Genomic DNA, 20,816 nt, shown 5'->3' on the forward strand with positions numbered 1-20,816 from the left:
AGTCATTCCTGAGCTAAAGAGAAAATCAAAATGGAATTTATAAATTATTTACAAATAAGCAATAATGAATAAATCCTAAAAAAAAAAAAAGCGGGGTGGGGGGCACCTAGGTGGCACAGTTGGTTGGGGGATCAACACTTGGTTTCAGCTCAGGTTGTAATCTCAGGGTCATAGGATTGAGCCCCGCATCGGGCTCCATACTCGAGTCTGCTACTCTCCCGCTGCTCCTCCCCCCCATTTGCTCTGTTTCTCTTTCAAATAAATAAATGAATCTTTAAAAAAAGAAAAAAGAAAGAAGCAATAATGATAGTTCTATTTTTTAAACCGGTAGAATACAGCCATAATGAGGGGGGTGGGGCTGGGAGGATGCATAAAAGCCTGTTATTTAGATTAGAAAATGAGATTGAAAATAAACTAATAAAAGATAAACCTCAAGGAAGCAGAAAAAGTAAAATAAATCCAAAGAACACAGGAGAAAATAAAGAAATATATAATTAATATAAACCTAGTAGACTTAAAAAGAACCCAAAATTATTTTGTTTTTAAAGACAGTTGAAACAATTAAATCTCTCTGGCAAAGAAAAAGAGACAGCATAATATGCAATAAAAGCAGTAAAAGTGGACACAACTATAGGATTGGGGAAAACAGAAATTTTCTAAGAATATTTTATATAAAACTCCTTATCAACAAATTCGCAAATCTAAATAAAATGAATGCTCTTATAAGAAATTATAAATGACAAATTTGACCCCAAAATTTAAAAATCTGAATAGATTAACAGTTATAGCACAGTTCAAAAGTAATTAAAGTAAAAACAAAAACAAAAAAGTGATAGGACCACAGATTTTACAAAGAATTTCTACCAAACCTATAGGCAAAGACTCATTTTACATAAATACTTCCAGATCAACGAAAGAGGTGAAAAACTTCTCAACTCACTCTACCATAATCTACACACCAATACTAAATAAGGTAAGGATAATAAAAGCATAATTATAGCCCAGTCTCACATGTAAGCATAAGGGCAAAAAATATTAAATAAAATACTAGTGAAATTAACACAGTGAATATTACATCATAAACTAGTTGGGTTTATTTGAGGAATGGAAGAATGATAGTTCAATATCATGAACTTTACTAGAATAATATACTACTTTAACGGATTAAAAGAGAAAAACAAAACCAAATCACCTCAACAGATGTCAAAAAGCATTGACGAAAACTTAACACCAATTTCCTGATGTGAAAAATAAATAAAGTCACTCAATAAACTAGAAATAAAATAACTTCCTAAGTTCAACAAAAGGCATTGATTAAAAGGAATAGTAACTAGAATAAATATCATACCTAATGGTCAAAGATAAAAGAATTCCATTAGACAGAAACAAACCAAAAATCACATCTGTCATTATCACTCTTAGTTAACTAGTTAAAACAAGAAAACAGAATGAGTAATAGAAATGAAGACACAAAACCATCACTATTTGCAAATAAAGACTAAACAGAAAATCCAACTGAAAACTATTAAAATAAAAGAATTCAGTAAATGGCAAGATACAAAATCCACAAAGTCAATGGTTCTGGGAGGCCTGGGTAGCTCAGTCAGGTAAGCGTCCAACTCTTGATTTCAGCTCAGATCATGACCTCAGGGTTGTAGGATCAAGTGGAGTCTGCTTTACAGACTCTCTTCCTCTCCCAGTGCCCTTCCCCCACTCGCTCTTTCTAAAATAAATAAAATCTTAAAAAAAAAAAAGTCAATGGTTTTCCTATCTGCACATTAACAAATAAATAATTAGAAAAAGCAATAGAGAAAAAAATCTTATTTGAGTGCCAAGAAGAGTCATAATACCTATGAACTTAACAAGAAATGTATAAGTCCTAAGAAGATATAATAATATCCAAAAATTACTGAGTATGAACTCTGTGCCAGGTAGTGGTCTAAGCACTTTTCAGTTCATACATCATGTAAGCTTCACAACAACCCCATGATATATTACTATTAACACTACTACTATTATTATTGCCATTTTTGGATGAGAAAATTGAGGCTCTGTAAGGTTAACTACCTTTCCCATATTAACACAGCTTATAGAACTATAAATTGAACTCATACAGTCTAACTATCAAAGTCTTGTTCTCAACTACTATGATACTATACAATGATGTAAAACTCCACTCAACTACATAAAAGACTGAAGTAAGAACCAAAACATAAATATGTCAGTTTTCCCCCCAATTAATCTATAAATTCAATGGACTACCAATCAAAATCCCAAGAGCATTTTTTGTAATAAAATTTGGAAAGCTGGTTTTGAAATTCATATGGAAAAGAACATCTGCAAGAACAATCATAATATTTTTAAAAAGGACAGTGAAGGAGAACTTGCCCTACCAAATAGCAAAACACATTATAAAGGCTCTAGCAATTAAAAAATTTTAATGAAGTGACAATAGAAAAAAATATATGAAAAGAAATAGGCCATCTAGAAACAGATCCATATATGACGAGAATTTAGTTTATATTAGTGATGCATCTCAAACAAGTAAGAAAGGCTGAACTATTTTTAAAATGCTATATCCATTAGAAAATATTAATCTGTCCTCCCCCATGTACATGCTATGTTCAAAAAACAAATTCCAGATAGATTAAAAAGCTACAGAAATAAACTACTAATATTAAAAGAAATAAGAAAATATATTTGTTAAAGAATACCTATCTGAGTCTAGAAATGTGAAAGAAACTCATAAATATATTGCAGATTTGACCTCAAAATATCAAAAACTGCTATTAGACAAAGGACAATACTAACAATTTTAAAAGTCAAGTGGGGAGAGAGAAGGGAGGGTGTATGTATAGACTATAAAAAGGAATAGGGGGGTGCCTGGGTGGCTCAGTCCTTAAGCATCTATCTGCCTTTGGCTCAGGTCATGATCCTAGGGTCCTGGGATCGAGCCCCACGTTGGGCTCCCTGCTCTGCAGGAAGACTGGTTCTCCCTCTCTTGCTATGTCTCTCTCTGTCAAATAAATAAAATCTTAAAAAAAAAAAAAAAAAGGCCCTGGGTGGCTCAGTTAAATGGGGCTGCCTTTGGCTCATGCCATATCGGGGCTCCCTGTTCAGCAGGAAGTCTGCTTCTCCTTCTGCTGCTCCTCCTGCTTGTGCTTTTTCACTCATGCTCTCTCTCCCTCTCTCAAATAAATGAATAAAATCTTTAAAAAAAGAAAAAAAAAGAAAAAGGCAACAAGAAGGATCCTTGGGCTGATGTACTGGTGGATTTGCACCAGGCTAGGTAGATTGCATCAATGTCAATATCCTGGTTGTGATATTGTACTCCAAGTTTAGCAAAGTAACAGCAATGGGGAACCTGAGCAAAGGGTACACAGGCTTTCTCTCTATTATTTCTTATAACTGCTTATGAGTCTACAATTACCTAAATACAAATTTTAATTAAAAAAAGATCAACTGCCGAGGCAGCTGGGTGGCTCAGTCAGTTAAGCAGCCAACTCTTGGTTTCGGCTCAGGTCATGATCTTGGAGTCCTGGGATCAAGGCCTGTATCAGGCTCTGCGCTCAGTGGACAGTCTGAGATTCTCTCTCTCCCTTCCTTCTGCACCTCCCTGCTGCTTGCCTGCTCTCTCTTTCTCTCTCTCAAATAAATAAAATCTTAAAAAAATATATCAGCATTGTTCAAATAGTGAAAAAGTGAAGTCAAACTAAGTTCCCATCATCAGTAAGGGAGTATTGATGTACAATATATCAATGTAAAAATAACTGAATATTATGCAAAAACTGTTATACAACAATGTATAGTAATTTATTACTTTACAGACTTTTTTAAAAAATCATTTTAAAAAATGAGGACTACAATTATCCAATAAAAGAAACCAGGATTCCTTGGAGAAATGGCTGATTGCATTACAGCAACAGAAGAAGTATAATATGAGCCTGGAACACCTTATGATGTCAGAAAATGTTTAAAAATGATGGTGATATGTCAAAAGAACATAAAAGCCAGGCTGAACCACATGCAGAAGAATGAAACTGGACCATTTCCTTACACTGTACACAAAAATAGACGCAAAATGGATGAAAGACCTAAATGTGAGACAGGAATCCATCCAAATCCTTGAGAACACAGGCAGCAACCTCTTCAACCTCAGCTGCAGCAACTTCTTGCTAGATACATCTCCAAAGGCAAAGGAAACAAAGGCAAAAATGAACTACTGGGACTTCATCAAGATAAAAGGCTCCTGCACAGCAAAGGAAACAGTCAACAAAACCAAAAGTCAACCGACAGAATGGGAGAAGATACTTGCAAATGACGTATCAGATAAAGGGCTAGTATCCAAGATCTATAAAGAACTTATCAAACTCAACACCCAAAGAACAAATAATCCAATCAAGAAATGGGCAGAAGGCATGAACAGACATTTCTCCAAAGAAGACATCCAAATGGCCAACAGACACATGAAAAAATGCTCCACATCACCTGACATCAGAGAAATACAAATCAAAACCACTATGAAATACCACCTCACACAAGTCAGAATGGCTAAAATTAACAAGTCAGGAAATGACAGATGTTGGCAAGGATGCAGAGAAAGGGGAACTGAACCTTCTTACACTGTTGGTGGGAATGCAAGCTGGTACAGCCACTCTGGAAAACAGTATGGAGGTTCCTCAAAAGTTGAAAATAGAGCTACCCTACGACCCAGCCATTGCACTACTAGGGATTTACCCCAAAGATACAAATGTAGTGATCTGAAGGGGCACATGCACCCCAATGTGTATAGCAGCAGTGTCCACAATAGCCAAACTATGGAAAGAGCCTAGATGTCCATCAAAAGATGAATGGATAAAGAAGATGTGGCATTTATATATATAATGAATAAAGAAGATGTGGTGTGTGTGTGTGTGTATATATATATTACTCAGCCATCAAAAAAATGAAATCTTGCCATTTGTATTAACATGGATGGAACTAGAGGGTATTATGCTAGGTGAAATAAGTCAATCAGAGAAAGACAATTATCATATGATCTCACTGGTAAGTGGAATTGGACAAACAAGGCAGAGGATCACAGGGGAAGAGAGGAAAAAAATAAAACAAAGACAAAATCATAGAGGGAGAAAAACTATAAGAGACTCTTAATCATAGGAAAAAACTGAGGGTTGCTGGAGGGGAGAGTGGTGGAGGGGCAGGGTAACTGGGTGATGGATGTTAAGGAGAGCACGTGATGTAATGAGCACTGGGTATTATAGAAGACGGATGAATCACTGACCTCTACCTCTGAAACTAATAATACACTATATGTTAATTAATTGAATTTAAATTAAAAAAAATAAAAATAAAAAAGACAGCTTGAACAGGCTCCCACTAGCCAAATCTAAGACAACTTTAGCCACAAAATACTGGTAGTGACAGATTATTACCCTTAAAATTAAAAGGAATGCATGGATCCCTACCATGTACAAAGAGAAGGAGAGGGAAAGGAAGAATGATAAAACAAGTGTGAGAGTAGCAACATCTGCGGAATCTGAGGGAAAGGTATATTGGAATTCTCTGTATTGTCTTTACAACCCTGTTGAAAAGTCTAAATTACATCAAAAGAAAAAGCTAAGAAGAAAAAAGTGTGACTTTAATAGAAACTGACAAATACTGAAAAATCTAGATGACATATTTAAAAAACCCAAGTTGCAGAATGACTTCTATAGAAGAGAGACTGGGGGGAGGGCACGCTGGGGTAGAGAATGAGAAAGCACTGTTACACTGATTGATGTATTTATGCACGTTTGAGTCGTTTTCAATCAACTCGTATTTGTGTACTACAGAGGCCCACTCCACCCACTGCCCCAAAGATTACTGTCCCAGGTAGACTACAATGAAGAGTGAGAGACAGGAGAGCGTGAAGAAAACTAACACTTGGATCCAGGAGTTGGTGGCATACCTTAAATGAAATTTCAAGATCTCAGTTATGAAATTATAATTCCATGCTGGTATCCACATAAAGAATTCTATGTCCTATGAATGAAATTTAAAACATCTGAATGATAGAGTAATTCCATACCTGCTATCTACACAGACTCTCTGGGTACGGAATACAGAAGGAGAATTACAACCCTGTCAATTCTGCAGATGCCAATTGATACTGACCACATGTGAGGCATTTCATACCCTCCCCTCTATGACCTGTCACCTTCCATTTGCTCAGTGCTACTGCATTCAATCAATAGAGGACCTCTGCAAATCACTCTGATTTTAATCATCTGTGTGATTGTAACTAAAGCTTACTAACAGCCACCAGTGAGAAGGAGAGAACAAGTTAACCCGATTTTGTTTTGACTAATTCAAAGGAAAAAAAACAAAAACAAAAACAAAACCTGGGTAGGGGTAAAATTTGCAAAAGTTTGAGATGTGGGACTTGGTCTGGAGTTCCAAAAAATCACCACAACATAAATTAACAAACATTGTCTAAGCCGGCTCTGAAGAAACCTCTTATTTCCTGTCCTTAGTTCACTATTATTTTCATTCATATTCCATATTCTCGGCCCTTCCCTGGCCTCTTTGTTCCAAAGTCTTGACTTTCTTTTGATCTCTTACAAAGTTATTTTTCATATTGTCATCTTCCCTTTTAGGGCACTTTGCCTAAATTTAACATAGCAGATTCCTTCCCTGCAGATATAACCCACTTTCTGCATATCACCCTGCAACTATGTATGATTCTCTGGCACTCTCCACATGCCACATTCACAGATTCAAATTCTGATTTTATATATCACATGTTAAATGCAAACTTCTGCCTCATCTGATTGTGAAATTCTGAGATGACTTATCTATCTACATATTTTTTTTTTAATTTAAGTGACAACAGGTTGTCTTTAGATTGATATTGCCAAAGCACATGCCACTGCCTGTGTACTTGAACATCACTCCTAATGAAATTTTCATGAGGTTATTGTCATCTTGCAACAAGGCCCTGCTGATGGTTGGATTACGGTTGTAGAGCCTCAGCCCAAAGCAGATAAAGGGTTTTGACTGCAAAGTTTAAAACTGATACCAAATATTCACAAGAACTATATGAAAGTCCAGACACTTTGACTCAATAGTTCCCTTCTTGGGAATTTATCTGTAAAAAAAAAAAAAAAAAAAAAAAAAATTCTGGGGCTCCTGCGTGACTCAGTCATTAAGCATCTGCCTTTGGCTCAGGTCATGATCCCAGGGTCCTGGGATCGAGCCCCGCATCGGGCTCCCTGCTCAGCGGGGAATCTGTTTCTCCCTCTCCCTCTGCCTCTCCCCGCTGCTCATGGGGCTCTTTCTCTCTCTCTCTCTCAAATAAATCAAATCTTAAAAAAAAATTCAAAAGAATAAAAAAATCCATCTGTATGAAAATGCTTATTTCAATATTATCTATAAATAATGTGAAACACTGGGACCAATGCTACTATCCAAAAATAAAGAAATGGTTATAAAAACTATGATGAATCAATTCAATGGACTACTGTAAAACCACTTATCAAGAAATCATTATGAAATGAGACTTACCAAGACTACATAATAACTTAAAAGTTCAGAAGCAAATCATAAATGAAAAAAATGAGAAATCACATTTAAAAAAACACTAGAATTGAATAACAAAAATTAATAATTATGATATGTAAATTTTCTTTAAAAATTTTTAAAATATTGTTTCATTTTTTATTTTATAATAAATAAAACTGGAAAAAAATGTGTCAGAAAAAAAAGCCTGAAAGCTTGAATTTTCCTATTTCTATGGAGAAAATTAAATTATTTTCAAAATCAGCAGGACCACACCATCTAAGACCAAAGGTGGAAACTGCATAGTTCCAAGGTTTGAAACTTGTTTTGAACAGAGGAAGAATACCCAGCAGCTTTAAGGGGGACACCATAACCACAAGAAAAAGAAGTAGCAAAGGAGTTGTTACATTACTAAACCACTTGTTTTTAAAACCAAGATTATGTGAACTGTTCTTGGTTAGCAGTTCAAGTCTCAGAAGTCATAAATGTAAGCACAGTCAGAAAAAGATCCGTCTTCCACTAGAGGATTCGTTCAGCTGCAAGAGTTAACGTTTTCCCAGTCCCTTAATTAAGAGGAATTGGGTGTTAATGTCAGAGCCCACTGACTTTTCAGAGGGGAAAACTATACATCATCCCCGCCCCCCAGGAGGCGCACTGCTCTCCCTCCTTGCACTATTGCGAGACTCATATCAGAAGCTATGAAATGTACAGATAGCACCCTTTCTGGAGAAATAATGTCTCCTGTACAATTCATCCTCATAAACCCTCCACCCCGTCTTAAAAAGGCCTTTCTTATGATTAAACTACAAAAAAATGTTGTTGAAAAAATCAAACAAACAAATCCAATGTGGTCCATGTTCCAAAATTAAACTATACATATCATGGATCTGATCCATTTTCTTCATTCTGTGATTAACTGTTTAAATGGCTTAAGAAGCTTCTGACTTCATTAAACAATCTGGAAACAGTAAGAACTTTTTCCCAAAGAAATTAGCTGTCAAATTATTCCTCCACTAATGTGTTTGTTTTCTGATGCTAGTGCTGAAATGCCAAGGCACTCTGACAGATAACTGTTTGAAAATTTGGGCTCAGAGCTTTTAAATAGCATGAGATATTGGTTTTGGAAGCAGCTGTTAGACAGAAGGGCAGGACCAGGGAGAAGGGGGACGTGGTAATGGAGGTGCTGGTAACAGTTCTGGGCCTCCTTTCTGATATCGGCGTGTTAATGTTGCCAAAAGGGTTCCCAGCATTTGTACAACAGTAATGAGGCTGGATTTTTTTTTCCAAAAGAAAAAAAAAAAACCCTCATTTCTGTGTAAATCAAGAATTATGCATTAGAATGAAATGAAGAAAAATATAAATTAGAAAAAAGTAGAAAAGATAATCTAAAAGTACATTATCAAACATTAAATTTTCTAACTGGGAAGGGCCCTTCAAATTTCACCTCAAAGGCAAAAGATAAAGAAATTCTCTGTTATGTTTATGTATTTACTTGGGTCTCAATCTCTTAATCTAAAATTGCACTGTCCAATATGGCAGCCACTGGCCAAATGTGGCTGTTGGGCCCTAGTCCAAACTGACTCGCACTATCTGTGTAAGACACACATGAGGTTTCAAGGATTTAGTAGGGAAAAAAGAGTATAAAATGTCTCATTACTATTTTTCATATTAAAATTTTACTTTACATATACCAGATTAAATAAAACATTATTAAAATTAATTTGACCTGTTTCTTGTTACTTTTCCTAATATGGCTACTAGAAAATTTAGATTTCATATAGGGTTCATATTTGTGTCTCTCATTACATTTCCACTGGACAATACCAGTATTTAATTAAAATGAATCGGAATGAATTTAATTCCTTCAAAATCCCTTCTAGCTCCAGAGTTCTGACACTAAGAGACTGCGGGCTCAAGCTGGTAAGTTTCAAATACGAAGTTATTCTGGAGAAACTTAGGTTCAGTCACTATTTCATTATTTCTCCATACTTTTCACTCATGCTCTCCAATGCTTCTTTATTCTGTTTCCTACGGATCCCTAATAGCCAAGAAAAATGAATGTGTCAATTTATTCACTTATAAACTACAAGTATGAAGTTCATAAGGTCATTCTGAATTGTCAGCTGGTCGTATTTCTTTTTGCTTCACACCATACTGATGCCCATTTTTAATGATATGTAATGGATAATGAACTCTGAGGGTTTTTTTTCAGTTTTAATATTCATAAAATAGGAGTTTTGGAATTAGAGAAGTTTAGAGGTGCTATGCCAGTGGTTCCCAAATGTGCTGCCACCTCAGAGTCACATGTGAAAAATACTGATTCCTAGGCCTGATATTGGGAGATTCTTACTCAGCAGAGTCTGGGATAAGATAAGATCCTATGCTTCTTAAGAAGCTATCCAGGTCATTCAGAGGGTCAGCCTGGTTTGGGAATCACTGGTCTAGCCTAACTTACTTCATCTGTAACTGGGATAAAATGAATTGTCCTAGAACCGAAGGACAGGGGCCTTAGACCTAGAACTAGGATGCAGAGCTCCAAAGCCGGCTCGCTGTCCTTACTGACACACATTCTGTCAAACGCACACACTACTCACTGCTCAAGAGCTCCAGCCATCAGTATATCTTCCTTGTCAGTCTTGACATCCAATTCTGGTTCTCCACTAAGCAAAAGCTTCAAGTTATAAACAACCAGCAAAGTACCTAGTAGAAAAAAAGGACGTTTGACTTGTCAATACTTTAACTACACTAAATATTAGTCATGGTGCTATTATCTCATCTGTGGAATTAAGCCTACTCTAGACCAAATTTCCTTCTGTACTTCAGTAAATAATGTGCTTGGATAAGTTCCAAGATATAAGTCTCAGGGCAAATTCCACTCTCTGCCAAAGAGTTTTGAGTTTCTACATTATAGTGCTTATTCCTATTCAATTCATTGTAAGTCTCTCAATGTGGATTCTTACACTTTGGCACTTTTTCATAATTTGCTTTATGAAAATTGTTAGGAGTCTGAGCTAAATTTGTATTGTGGGTAAAGGTCTCATTAATGGAATCGATGCACAAAAGAACAAAGATGAGTTTTAAAAATTTGTACGAATATGAAGAGTTGTTTTTAGACCCCATAATAGGTGTTGGCAGACTTTTTCTGTAAAGGGCCAGATAACAAACATTTCAGGCTTTGCAGGCCAAATGGTCTCTGTCACGTTTACTCACAACTCACCTCCATCACTGTAGCATGAAAGCTGCCACAGAGAATATATAAATGAATGAGTGTGGCTGTATTCCAATAAAACTTTATTTACAAAAACAAGTATGGCTGGGTTTGACCTGCAGGTCACATTTGCTGACCCCTGCTCTAAGGCATAGCTAACAAAATAATCCAAATTCTTTACAAAACTGAGTATGGTACAAAGACAAACAGGACTGTCAGAGAAAGTAAAAGAACAGCCAATTACACCTCTCTTGGTAGTACTAAAACTCAAGAGAGAACAAACAGCACAGTGACTAAGAATGCCTATATCTAAATCCTGCATCAACCATTTACCGGTTGCAATGACCTTGGATAAATTTCCTAACCTCTTTGAACCTAATGTTTTCTAATCTCCACAATGGAGCACATGAATTATTTTGAGAATTAAATGTGTTAATTTTTATAAAGCACTTAGAAAAGTATTCAAGAAACAGTACACCCTTTAGTATTTACATGAGCATTTCACAGTTAAAAATCAACTAACAAATTAACGTTAGCTGTCCTTAAAGTATGTCACGTATAGGGGCGCCTGGGTAGCTCAGTCGGTTGAGCGTCTAACTCTTAATTTCGGTTCAGGTCATGATCGCAGGGTCGTGAGATGGAGCCCCAGATCAGGTTCTACACTGAGCATACAGCCTGCCTAAGATTCTCTCTCTCCCTCTCCTTCTGCCCCTCCCCCACAGCTTGCACATAATCTCTTTCTAAAAATAAAAAAAGGTATATCATGTACACATTAATAAGACTAATATTTATTGAATTGCCACTAGTTTTCTTCTAAAAGAAAAGGGGAAGGATGAAAAAAATCATTTTTAAACAAAATGCCACAAATTAGAGAAGAAATTTTGAAGGTAATACAAGCCAAGTCAGAAACGAATTTCTCAGAATTTCACTAAAACATTATATAAAACAAGGAGTTGCAAAAAGGAAAATGCACATAGCTTTCTCTAGAGTAGGATTCTTCTTATTTCTAGATATGAAAGGTGGACATCTGGAGAAAGATTGGCACTGGAAAACGTTAGTAGACACAGTGCATTCTACATGTTGAGTAGAAAGCCAGTGCAGGTTGACAGAAATAAAGAACATACAGAAAGATCTGTTAATGTGGAAAATGTCCACAAAGCTTTTGCTAACTCTTTGCCTCAGAAACCTGGATTCACTGGCTTATAAACTGCTGTCTTACATACGTAAGATCATCTAATCATAGACACTACAGTAAACATCTCCTAACTCTGCTATGTAGTACAGGAATTATGGATTCCCTATAGTCACAGACTATGTCATCCTCTCTGCATCCAGTCTTCACCAAGCTCGTGCAAGTACAAGTCTTTCTCCCAGTATCAGGGACTTAGAGCTATTTGTGTTTGGATTCACTTAAGACAAAATTCATGTGGATATAATGAATAACTGCCCCCATGTGAGATCCTGCATGGTATCATAAATAGAAAAAAATCTAAAAGCGTATGTAAAGTATCTTTTGAAAGACACTAAAAACAAGTACTTCTAACAAAACTTCAGAGATTTGATGATCTTACCACATTTCCCATTGATCAGATCAAACTGCTGCATCAGTTCGGCTTCATTTCTAAATGGAGAGTACTTAAAAATTATAGACAATTCTGTTGAGAATTTTTGAGGATCATCTGTGACAGATTTTCTGGTTCTTGTTAACCATGAAGGTATTGGAACAACAACCTATTAAAAAAACACACACATCAATTTACTATGAAGTACACAAATAAAAACCATCATCCTTTCATCTGATCCTAATTCAGACCATTCATCATCTAGCCAAATTACAAAACACAAAGTTAAAGGTTTATTTCCCCCTGTATGCTAGTTTTATAAGAAAAAGACACAAAACAATTATGTATACTCAGCGTTTTATATTAAAATGCTCCATTGTCGAATGTGGGGACAGATGGAATCTACTTCAGCCCCTAATGAAATACGGGTAGGACGGCAGAAGGAACAACAGTATCAGCACTTTAGAAGTTGAACAGTACATGACAGTAAATCTAGGAAAACCAATCTGAGGCCCATGCCGGAAGAACCAGCCTGTTTACAATTTGGAATACGCTAAAAGGCTCAGAGATTGATGGCATGAGTTCACACTGGGGGTGGGATAAAGGGGGAAGTGAAATAGAAGTAGCATCCAGATCCCCATCTGGCACCAGCTCCCCCACCTCCACAGAGACTGGATGCTGCTTCTCTGGAAAGAGTACAACAAAGCATTTCTGGATTAGAGGATATGTCAGGCATAGTTGTCAGGGGGACCTGACAGTTGTCAAAGGGATTAAGGTACACATACTGGATGCTGAGAACCCAGATCTCTTCTCTCATTTGGGTCCCAGAAAGCTGTCAGCTAGGCCTTCAGGCAGAAGACTGTAGGAGTCTTCTCTGAGAAACTGGACTAGCCCAGAAGGAAAGACATAAAGAAAATTACATTGAGGGTTTCCCAATAATCAGCTCAGCTAGGGCTCACTACTGTGACACTCATAGCTGCAAAGCGCCCCACCCCCAACCCCACCCTCTCAGAGCTTTCGATCGAAATTGTATTGGAATACTCTATTTAAAGTATTCAGGATTGACAGCCATCAGAGAAAAGCCTCTAATATGATAAATACAGACCAAATAAACAAGCACAAACAAAGCAACTCACTGGAAACAAAAACCATACAAGGAAGATGAAAATCTCAAGGGAACAGAAAAGTCAATCATTGTTAATATCTTCAGAGAGCTAAAAGGAAATATTGTATCCATGAAACAGAACTATATGTCTTTTAAAAAGAATACTGAAAGAATTTAACACACTTCTTGGAAATGAAGAATATGACTACAGAAAAATATTTATGAAAGGGTTGGAAGAATAAATGTTAGAAAATCTCCCAGAAGATAAAACACAGAAAATTGGAGAGGGCGCCTGGGTGGCTCAGTTGGTTAAGCGACTGCCTTCAGCTCAGGTCATGATCCTGGAATCCCAGGATCGAGTCCCACATCGGGCTCCCTGCTCGGCGGGGAGTCTGCTTCTCCCTCTGACCCTCTTCCCTCTCGTGCTCTCTATCTCTCATTCTCTCTCTCTCTCTCAAATAAATAAATAAAATCTTTAAAAAAAAAAAAAAAAGAAAATTGGAGAGAAAAGACAAGAAAATTTAAGAACCAGTTCCAGGTGTCCAAGATCTAAGAACAGAAGTTGCAAAAAGAGAGAAAAGAGAATATGAATGAAAGAAAATCATAAATATTACAGAAAACGTTCCCAACCTGAAGAACGTGTATTTCCAGATTGAAAATGTCCAGTAAGCAACCAGCACAATGGATGCAAACAGACCCACCCAAAAGCAAAATACTTACATCAGAACATTGAAGACAAAGAAGATTCTACTGCTTCAAAGAGTAGAAGGGGGGAAAAAAAGAGTAAGTCACACACAAGACTCAGAAATTAAAATGGCTTCAGACTTCTCAGTGACAATGCTAGAAATAAGAAGATAATGAAGCAATGGCTTCCAATTCCTGAAAGAAAATTCACTCCAACCCACAAATAACACCAAGCTAAACTATCACTGAGTGTTCAGGTAGGATAAAAATATTTTCATGCATGTGAGGTCTCAAAATACTTGACTTCTCATTCATCCTTATTAAGAAAGCTAACAGAAGACATGTTGGCCAAGGCAGATCCTGGGAGCACAGCAGAACACCAGCCGTGGACAGCAGGAGTGAGACGCAGCAAGAAGATTCCAGGGCAGAGTCTTCAGGAAGATGGGACAGAGAAGAATGGAGCAGGGAGACTGGGGTTAACATAGTGATTAAGACAGAAAACCAAGCAAATACTCAGGACAGTGCTAAGTACATAGAACACTAAGGAGACAATTACTAATTCCAGGGAAAAGAAAAAATTATGCAGAAAAAGGAAAAAATTAGTTTATGACAGGATACAGTGTGAATAGTGTTTATATAGTCTTCCAACGTAAATACTGAACATTAGCATAACTAAAATGACAATGGGGCTACCTTGAGGGTAGAGAATTGGAAAGGTATGTATGTGTGAAACAAACAGATGAAATAATAATATATAAATCCTTTTATAACGAGCAATCAATACATAATACATCAAATCAAGAAGTAGTAATACAAGTATGTTATATAGAGATATGCAGGAAAATAGTGAAAAAAATCAGCTAATATTGTTGAAAGAGATTGCCTGGGTTGAAGTAGAAATGGGAGGGGGTTGCTGGTTTTAGTTTTTTGGTTTTTTTTTTTTTAAAAAAAAAAAGGAAATGGCCCATGTTAGTTAGGAAAGCTATAACCTCAGCTTTGGCCCAATTTTCCATGCCTTTACATACATAAATGGCAACATAAATGCTTAAAGCATTGCTTTTCTTTCTAACAGTCTCCCACTCAGCTACTCCCTATTGCCTACAGACTTGTTGCTTAGCCGGCCCCACCCCACTGTGGCCGGTGGGCATGCTGCACCCTTGGGGGACAGCCTCACATCCCCACTGTCCTTCCAACCCCATACTCCTGTCCAGGTCTGAGAGTTGCTGCGTACCACTTCTTTCCACATACCAGCCTTTACAGCTGCAAGTGGTACTCACTGCATAAAACCCTCATCAACCAATCGAGGCTCTCTAATCTCTCCATCCATACCATTGCTTTTGACAATTTTGTAACAGCAGAAATGCATACTCACTGAACAGCATTCTTTTTAAACACCCTCATTTTGTTAGGTATCCAATTCACAGGTGTTTGCCTATATTTCATGACCCCTTTGATGGTCAGATGATCTTCTGCTGGTTTTCTACCTTCCACAGGGTCTAACCAGTGCTGAGTCGTTCCTTAACCTGCATCTACTGTATTGAATTACACTGACATTGTGAATAGTAAAACTCAGACACTGGAAAGTAATAAAGCGTAGCTAGGTCATCAAATGGAGTTGAAATTATGGTTACTGGGGTTACAGTTTTAAATCTATTTTGCACTCAGTTTCTTTAGATTTTGTATTCCAAGTCTTTTAATCCAATATTTATTTTTAAAATGATAATCCATTTATGGCACAAATGGTGGAAATGTTTTGCAGGCTCCTTCCAAAAAGGTCACTGTGCCAAAGGGAGCCTCTTATTCTGGGAGATTCGGGTACATGGATAATGAAAATAACATTCTGAAAACTGCCTTGAGTTAATAACCCACTCAAGAATGGTCAACAGGGGGGGACCTAGGTGGCTCAGTTGGTTACACACCTGATTTGGCTCAGGTCATGATCCCAGGGTCCTAGGATCGAGTCCTGCGTCGGGCTCCCTGCTCAGAGAGGAGCCTGCTTCTCCCTCTTCCTCTGCCCCTCACCCCCGCTCATGCTCACATTCGCTCTCTCTCAAATAAATAAATAAAATCTATTAAAAAAAATGCTACCCAAGAAAAATAAGTGGCCATAGATTCTTAAAAAAAAAAAAATGGTCAACAGGACATGCCTCCAATGACCCCCCCCAGAATGTCCAGCCACCCTCTCTCCACTTCCCAAATACATTCCTAAATTTCTAAATCATAATCAGAAAAGAACTGTTATAGACTTCACCTCCTGAGATGGTAAATGAAAACAACACTGTTACCATGGAAACCAAAGGAAAATCTCAACTCTTACCTCAGTAAGACCTTCTCTTTCACAGAATGTCTGAGAAAAAAACACACAGGTCATCGTTTCTTCCTTCTTTGTAAAAAGAATAAAGTCTTTCCCAATCCTCATGGATCCACTGTATTAAAAAACAAGAACATACTGGTTTACCTCTCAAACACTGAAAAGAAAAAACAGGCGGGCACGAATCTGCACTGTAATGAATTGTTCTTTCATAGAAGTAACTCCCCTGTTTTGCTGACCCATCACCAAAAGGGTGAAAATATTATTTTTTTTCTCAAAGTAAAGCAGATGGATTTGAACCAATCCAGCTCCATACCCTTGTTTGAGACAGGACAGCTAGAAATAAGGGGTTGTCCAGGACTCAAGAAAAGAACAATCATCTGTCCATAGCAGGTGTCACACGGGTGACGATATACCCTTGAACTCACCTTACACTGAGGCAGACTAATAAAATAATAATTATGGACACATAACTACACCTGCACTAACCTATGCTCTGAAAAACAAGAGAAACATAGAGATTCAAGGAAGCTCTGAAGTACAGGGCTTCTGCTTCCTGAGAGACGATTCATCCCCGATGTGAGAATTAAATTTACAAATGTAAAGATTCAAGTCAGTTATCGGTATGGAAATCCCAAAACAAGGCAGGACTCTCCAGTTTATATATATGTTTTGAGCTTTACAAACCTGATCATTCTGTATAAGATTGCCTTTAAATAAATATTGTTCCCAGTATCAATAATACATGCCTTAAAGGAAAAAAAAAAATTCTCACCTTTTAAGACCATTACCGTATTGCCCAATAAACTTCAAGGTTGATGACCGTTTCTTGGATGTTCCGAAGTAAATGATATCTGAAGCTTCCTCTATAATTGACAAAGACATATAGGTGGTTAGAAATTATGAATCATTGGGTGCCTGGGTGACTCAGTTGGTTAAGCGACTGCCTTCGGCTCAGGTCGTGATCCTGGAGTCCTGGGATGGAGTCCCACATTGGGCTCCCTGCTCGGCAGGGAGTCTGCTTCTCCCTCTGACCCTACCCCCTCATGCTCTCTCTCTCTCTCTCATTCTCTCTCAAATAAATAAATAAAATCTTTAAATAAAAAGAAATTATGAATCATTGACACTGGCCACAGGTCCAGTTGTCAGGATGTCACACATATCTCAGGACATTAGGGCAAATCCATACCTCTTGGGTCAGCCCAGTGACAAGGATTCTTGTCAGGCTCCATGATCTCTGACCAGGATCTTAACCGTAATATACTGAAGGAGGTCAGACAGACCTAGCCATATGACCTTGGGTAAACAGAGTATAAACTCCGAGTCTTAATTTCCTCGTCTCTAAAGGGAACTACGAAGACCTAGATCACAGGGCTGTTGATGAAGACAAATACACTAAAGGAGATCATCTGTTTGTGAAACCCTGAACACAGTACATGCCACTTGATAAGTGCCAATACATTATATGTGTTATAATTATCTGTACCACTAGTCATTTTCCATGAATTTGGCCCTTAGCCAGCTCCATGGAAGACCGAGCAGGGCAGAATGGCTTCAGGTCTGACGCTCCCTGGGGAAGAAGGGCCACTTGTTCCAGACTCTCAGAGTCATTCTCCAGATCTCTCCAGGGCATTCTGAAATTCTAGAGAAGAATCATCTGAACTTCAAAATACACATACCCCCAGAAACCAGAATGCTCCTAGGGACACAAGGAAAGGTAGAAATGGGTCTCCCAGTTGGCCTACCTGAATGCATGCTCTGGAACTCTGGAAACCAGTGTCAGTCTGTGCGCAGACTTGCACACCTGGTGTGTGGTGTGTAAGGGCTACCAGACACTCTGCTTATCTGAAGCCAACTGGACATTCTATCGCATGTTCTTATAAAGGGCTGGGTATTAGGTGAGGGTATCCATAATAACAACATTAGCTACCATTTACTGTTTAGTATATGCTAGGGACTATATCATATACTTCACATGCACTGCCTAGTCAATATTTATAACAAACCTACATAGTAGATACTATGATGATGATCTCCATGTTATGGATGAGGAAATTTAAGTTCAAAGAGTGTATGTAACGGTGTCCAAGGTGAAACAGCCTATGAATGCTACTGTAAGCATAACAATCCACAAAGTTGTCAGAAACCACATTCCGTGGTTTTCAAAGCACACCTCACAGACTCCCACATATGGTGGCCGGAGTTCTGGGCACAGGTATAGAACACTGACATGACCCCTGCCCATAACAATTTATGTCATGGTAGGAAAAACAGATTAGAAACAAATAAACGAAATAATTTCTAAAAGCATTAAGTGAAGAAAATAAAACCAGGATAATGTGATAGAGAATTAACAGGAGTGTGGCCCTCAGACAGAATGATCAGGGAAGGCCTCTTTCATAAGATGACATCTGAGATGAGCTTCAAATGAAGGGCCAGCAGGTATGGCTGGAGTGTTATAAGCAAGGGAGTAAATGCCATGAGAAACAGCCAAAGAGGTGGACAAAGGCCAAATAATGCAAGAAACTGGAAGCATTACTGGGAGTATAAATTATATCCCAAAGTACGGAAAACCACTAAGGGCTTTAAAAAAAGGGGAAGGATATGACGTGATTTATATTATAGATATCTTTTTTTTAAAAGATTTCATTTATTTATTTGACAGAGAGAGAGAGAGCACACAAGCAGGGGGAGCAGCAGAGGAAGAAAGAGAAGCAGGCTCCCCACTGAGCAGGGAGCCCGATGCGGGACTCGATCCCAGGACCCCGGGATCATGACCTGAGCTGAAGGCAGACGCTTAACCAGCTGAGCCACCCAGGTGTCCCAATTTCCAACCGATGTTAACAGGAATTGCTCTCTCAACACTAGTAGGCTTTTAAAAATAGTCCTGTATATGTCAGGGCACCTGGGTGGCACCCCACATCGGGCTCCCTGCTCGGCGGGAAGCCTGCTTCTCCCTCTCCCACTCCCCCTGCTTGTGTTCCCTCTCTCGCTTTCTCTCTGTCAAATAAATAAATAAAATCTTTAAAAAAAAAAAATAGTCCTTTATATGTCAACTGATGTATGAGTTCCTTCTGAAGATCTGAATATTTGGCACTTTTCTGTGTTTTCGTCATTTTGCTTATGGCTATATTATAAAAGGAGTTGCTTCTTTTTCTTTTTTTCTTTAAGGAAATGCCTTAGGATATATCAGATATTCTGTTACTTAAACATTCAGGAAAATGAACTAAATGGTCAGCCTAGAAGTGAAAAACAAAACTGTTTTTTCATCATAATTTTCTCACAAACTGTCTTCTTTCTCTTATTTAAACACTAAGGAACCAAAAAAAAGAACAAAATAAATAAATAAATACACAAAGAAACAAACACTAAGGAACCAACAATACTTAGAGTCAAAATCACCTGGAAAAATCAAAATTATCCTGACAAAGTCAGAACAAGACCTGAGTAAGAGATTTCACCATTTTCTAAACTTCCTAATAATCTCCGACTATTCATACCAAGGGAGCACTTCAGAGACTAGCAAGAAGATAACTGCTTTACGTTGTATTCTGAGCTTCCAGCAGTGATGAGCATCCTTTCCGCTGGTATAGAATAGACCAGAACTGCTCCCTATTACTTGAACTCCCCTCACGATTTTTTTAACCTAGTGGTCAAAAATCCTGTTTTGTGGGTCATAGACAAGTGTTAAAAAGAATTCAGGGATAAGCTATCCCAAATGAGTCAAAGCCCTTATTAGAGGGAATAACATTTCAATTTCACGGGATGCCTGGGTGGCTCAGTTGGCTCAGGTCATGATCCCAGAGTCCTGGGATCGAGTCCCACACCGAGCTCCCTACTCAGCAGGGAGCCTGCTTCTCCCTCCGCCTGCCGCTCCCCCTGCTTGTGCTCGTGCTCTCTCTCTCTCTCTCTCTCTCTCCCCCTCTTTCTCTCTGACAAATAAACAATAAAATCTTCAAAAAAAAAATCAATTTCACAGTAAACTGGTATTGTGCACCTACTGTGTGTTGTGTTTTGGCTAGCCTTGAAGGTACCAAAAAAAAAAAAAATCATGCAATGAATTGTAGATGTGTTCATTATGGTGAGAATAGCTGACTGAAGCTACTAAACCTTTGAACATGCTGAGAAAAACCAAACAGCTAAAAACAAGGAGAGGTAACCTCTTCCTCAAGGTTAAGCAGAAAATTAAAAATAGCCTGAAGGCACTGGAAACTGCCTCAGGGCTCTTGCAAGCAATACCTGAAGGGGAGGCTCAAACAATCTCAAAATCCACCCAGTTACCCCACCTTTTCCATTCATTCCCAGATGTTTTTTTCTCACAAGTAATCATACCTTCTTCTTTTCATCTTTCTTGCAATATTTATCTGCCATTCCCTTTTGGTCTTGGCTTTGATGATTACAATGAATTTA

The 20,816-nt window shown here is 37.9% G+C and overlaps 1 protein-coding gene across 1 annotated transcript in view; it reads right to left on the reverse strand.

Moving 5' to 3' along the window:
- Positions 1–20,816, reverse strand: part of MORC1 (MORC family CW-type zinc finger 1) — a 176,459-nt gene that overhangs the window by 142,603 nt on the left and 13,040 nt on the right. The window contains exons 5-8 of the mRNA XM_088022888.1: positions 17,182–17,272; positions 16,413–16,521; positions 12,316–12,475; positions 10,131–10,236 (exon numbers count right to left, since the gene is read on the reverse strand). Of these exons, the coding sequence (XP_087879014.1) occupies positions 10,131–10,236; positions 12,316–12,475; positions 16,413–16,521; positions 17,182–17,272 (466 nt within the window). The remainder of the gene's footprint in view (positions 1–10,130; positions 10,237–12,315; positions 12,476–16,412; positions 16,522–17,181; positions 17,273–20,816) is intronic.

Source organism: Eumetopias jubatus, unplaced genomic scaffold (genome assembly GCF_037043125.1).
Source record: "Eumetopias jubatus isolate StellerSeaLion01/CBP00866 unplaced genomic scaffold, mEumJub1_p1.0 scaffold_1, whole genome shotgun sequence".
Classification (NCBI taxonomy): Eukaryota; Metazoa; Chordata; class Mammalia; order Carnivora; family Otariidae; genus Eumetopias; species Eumetopias jubatus.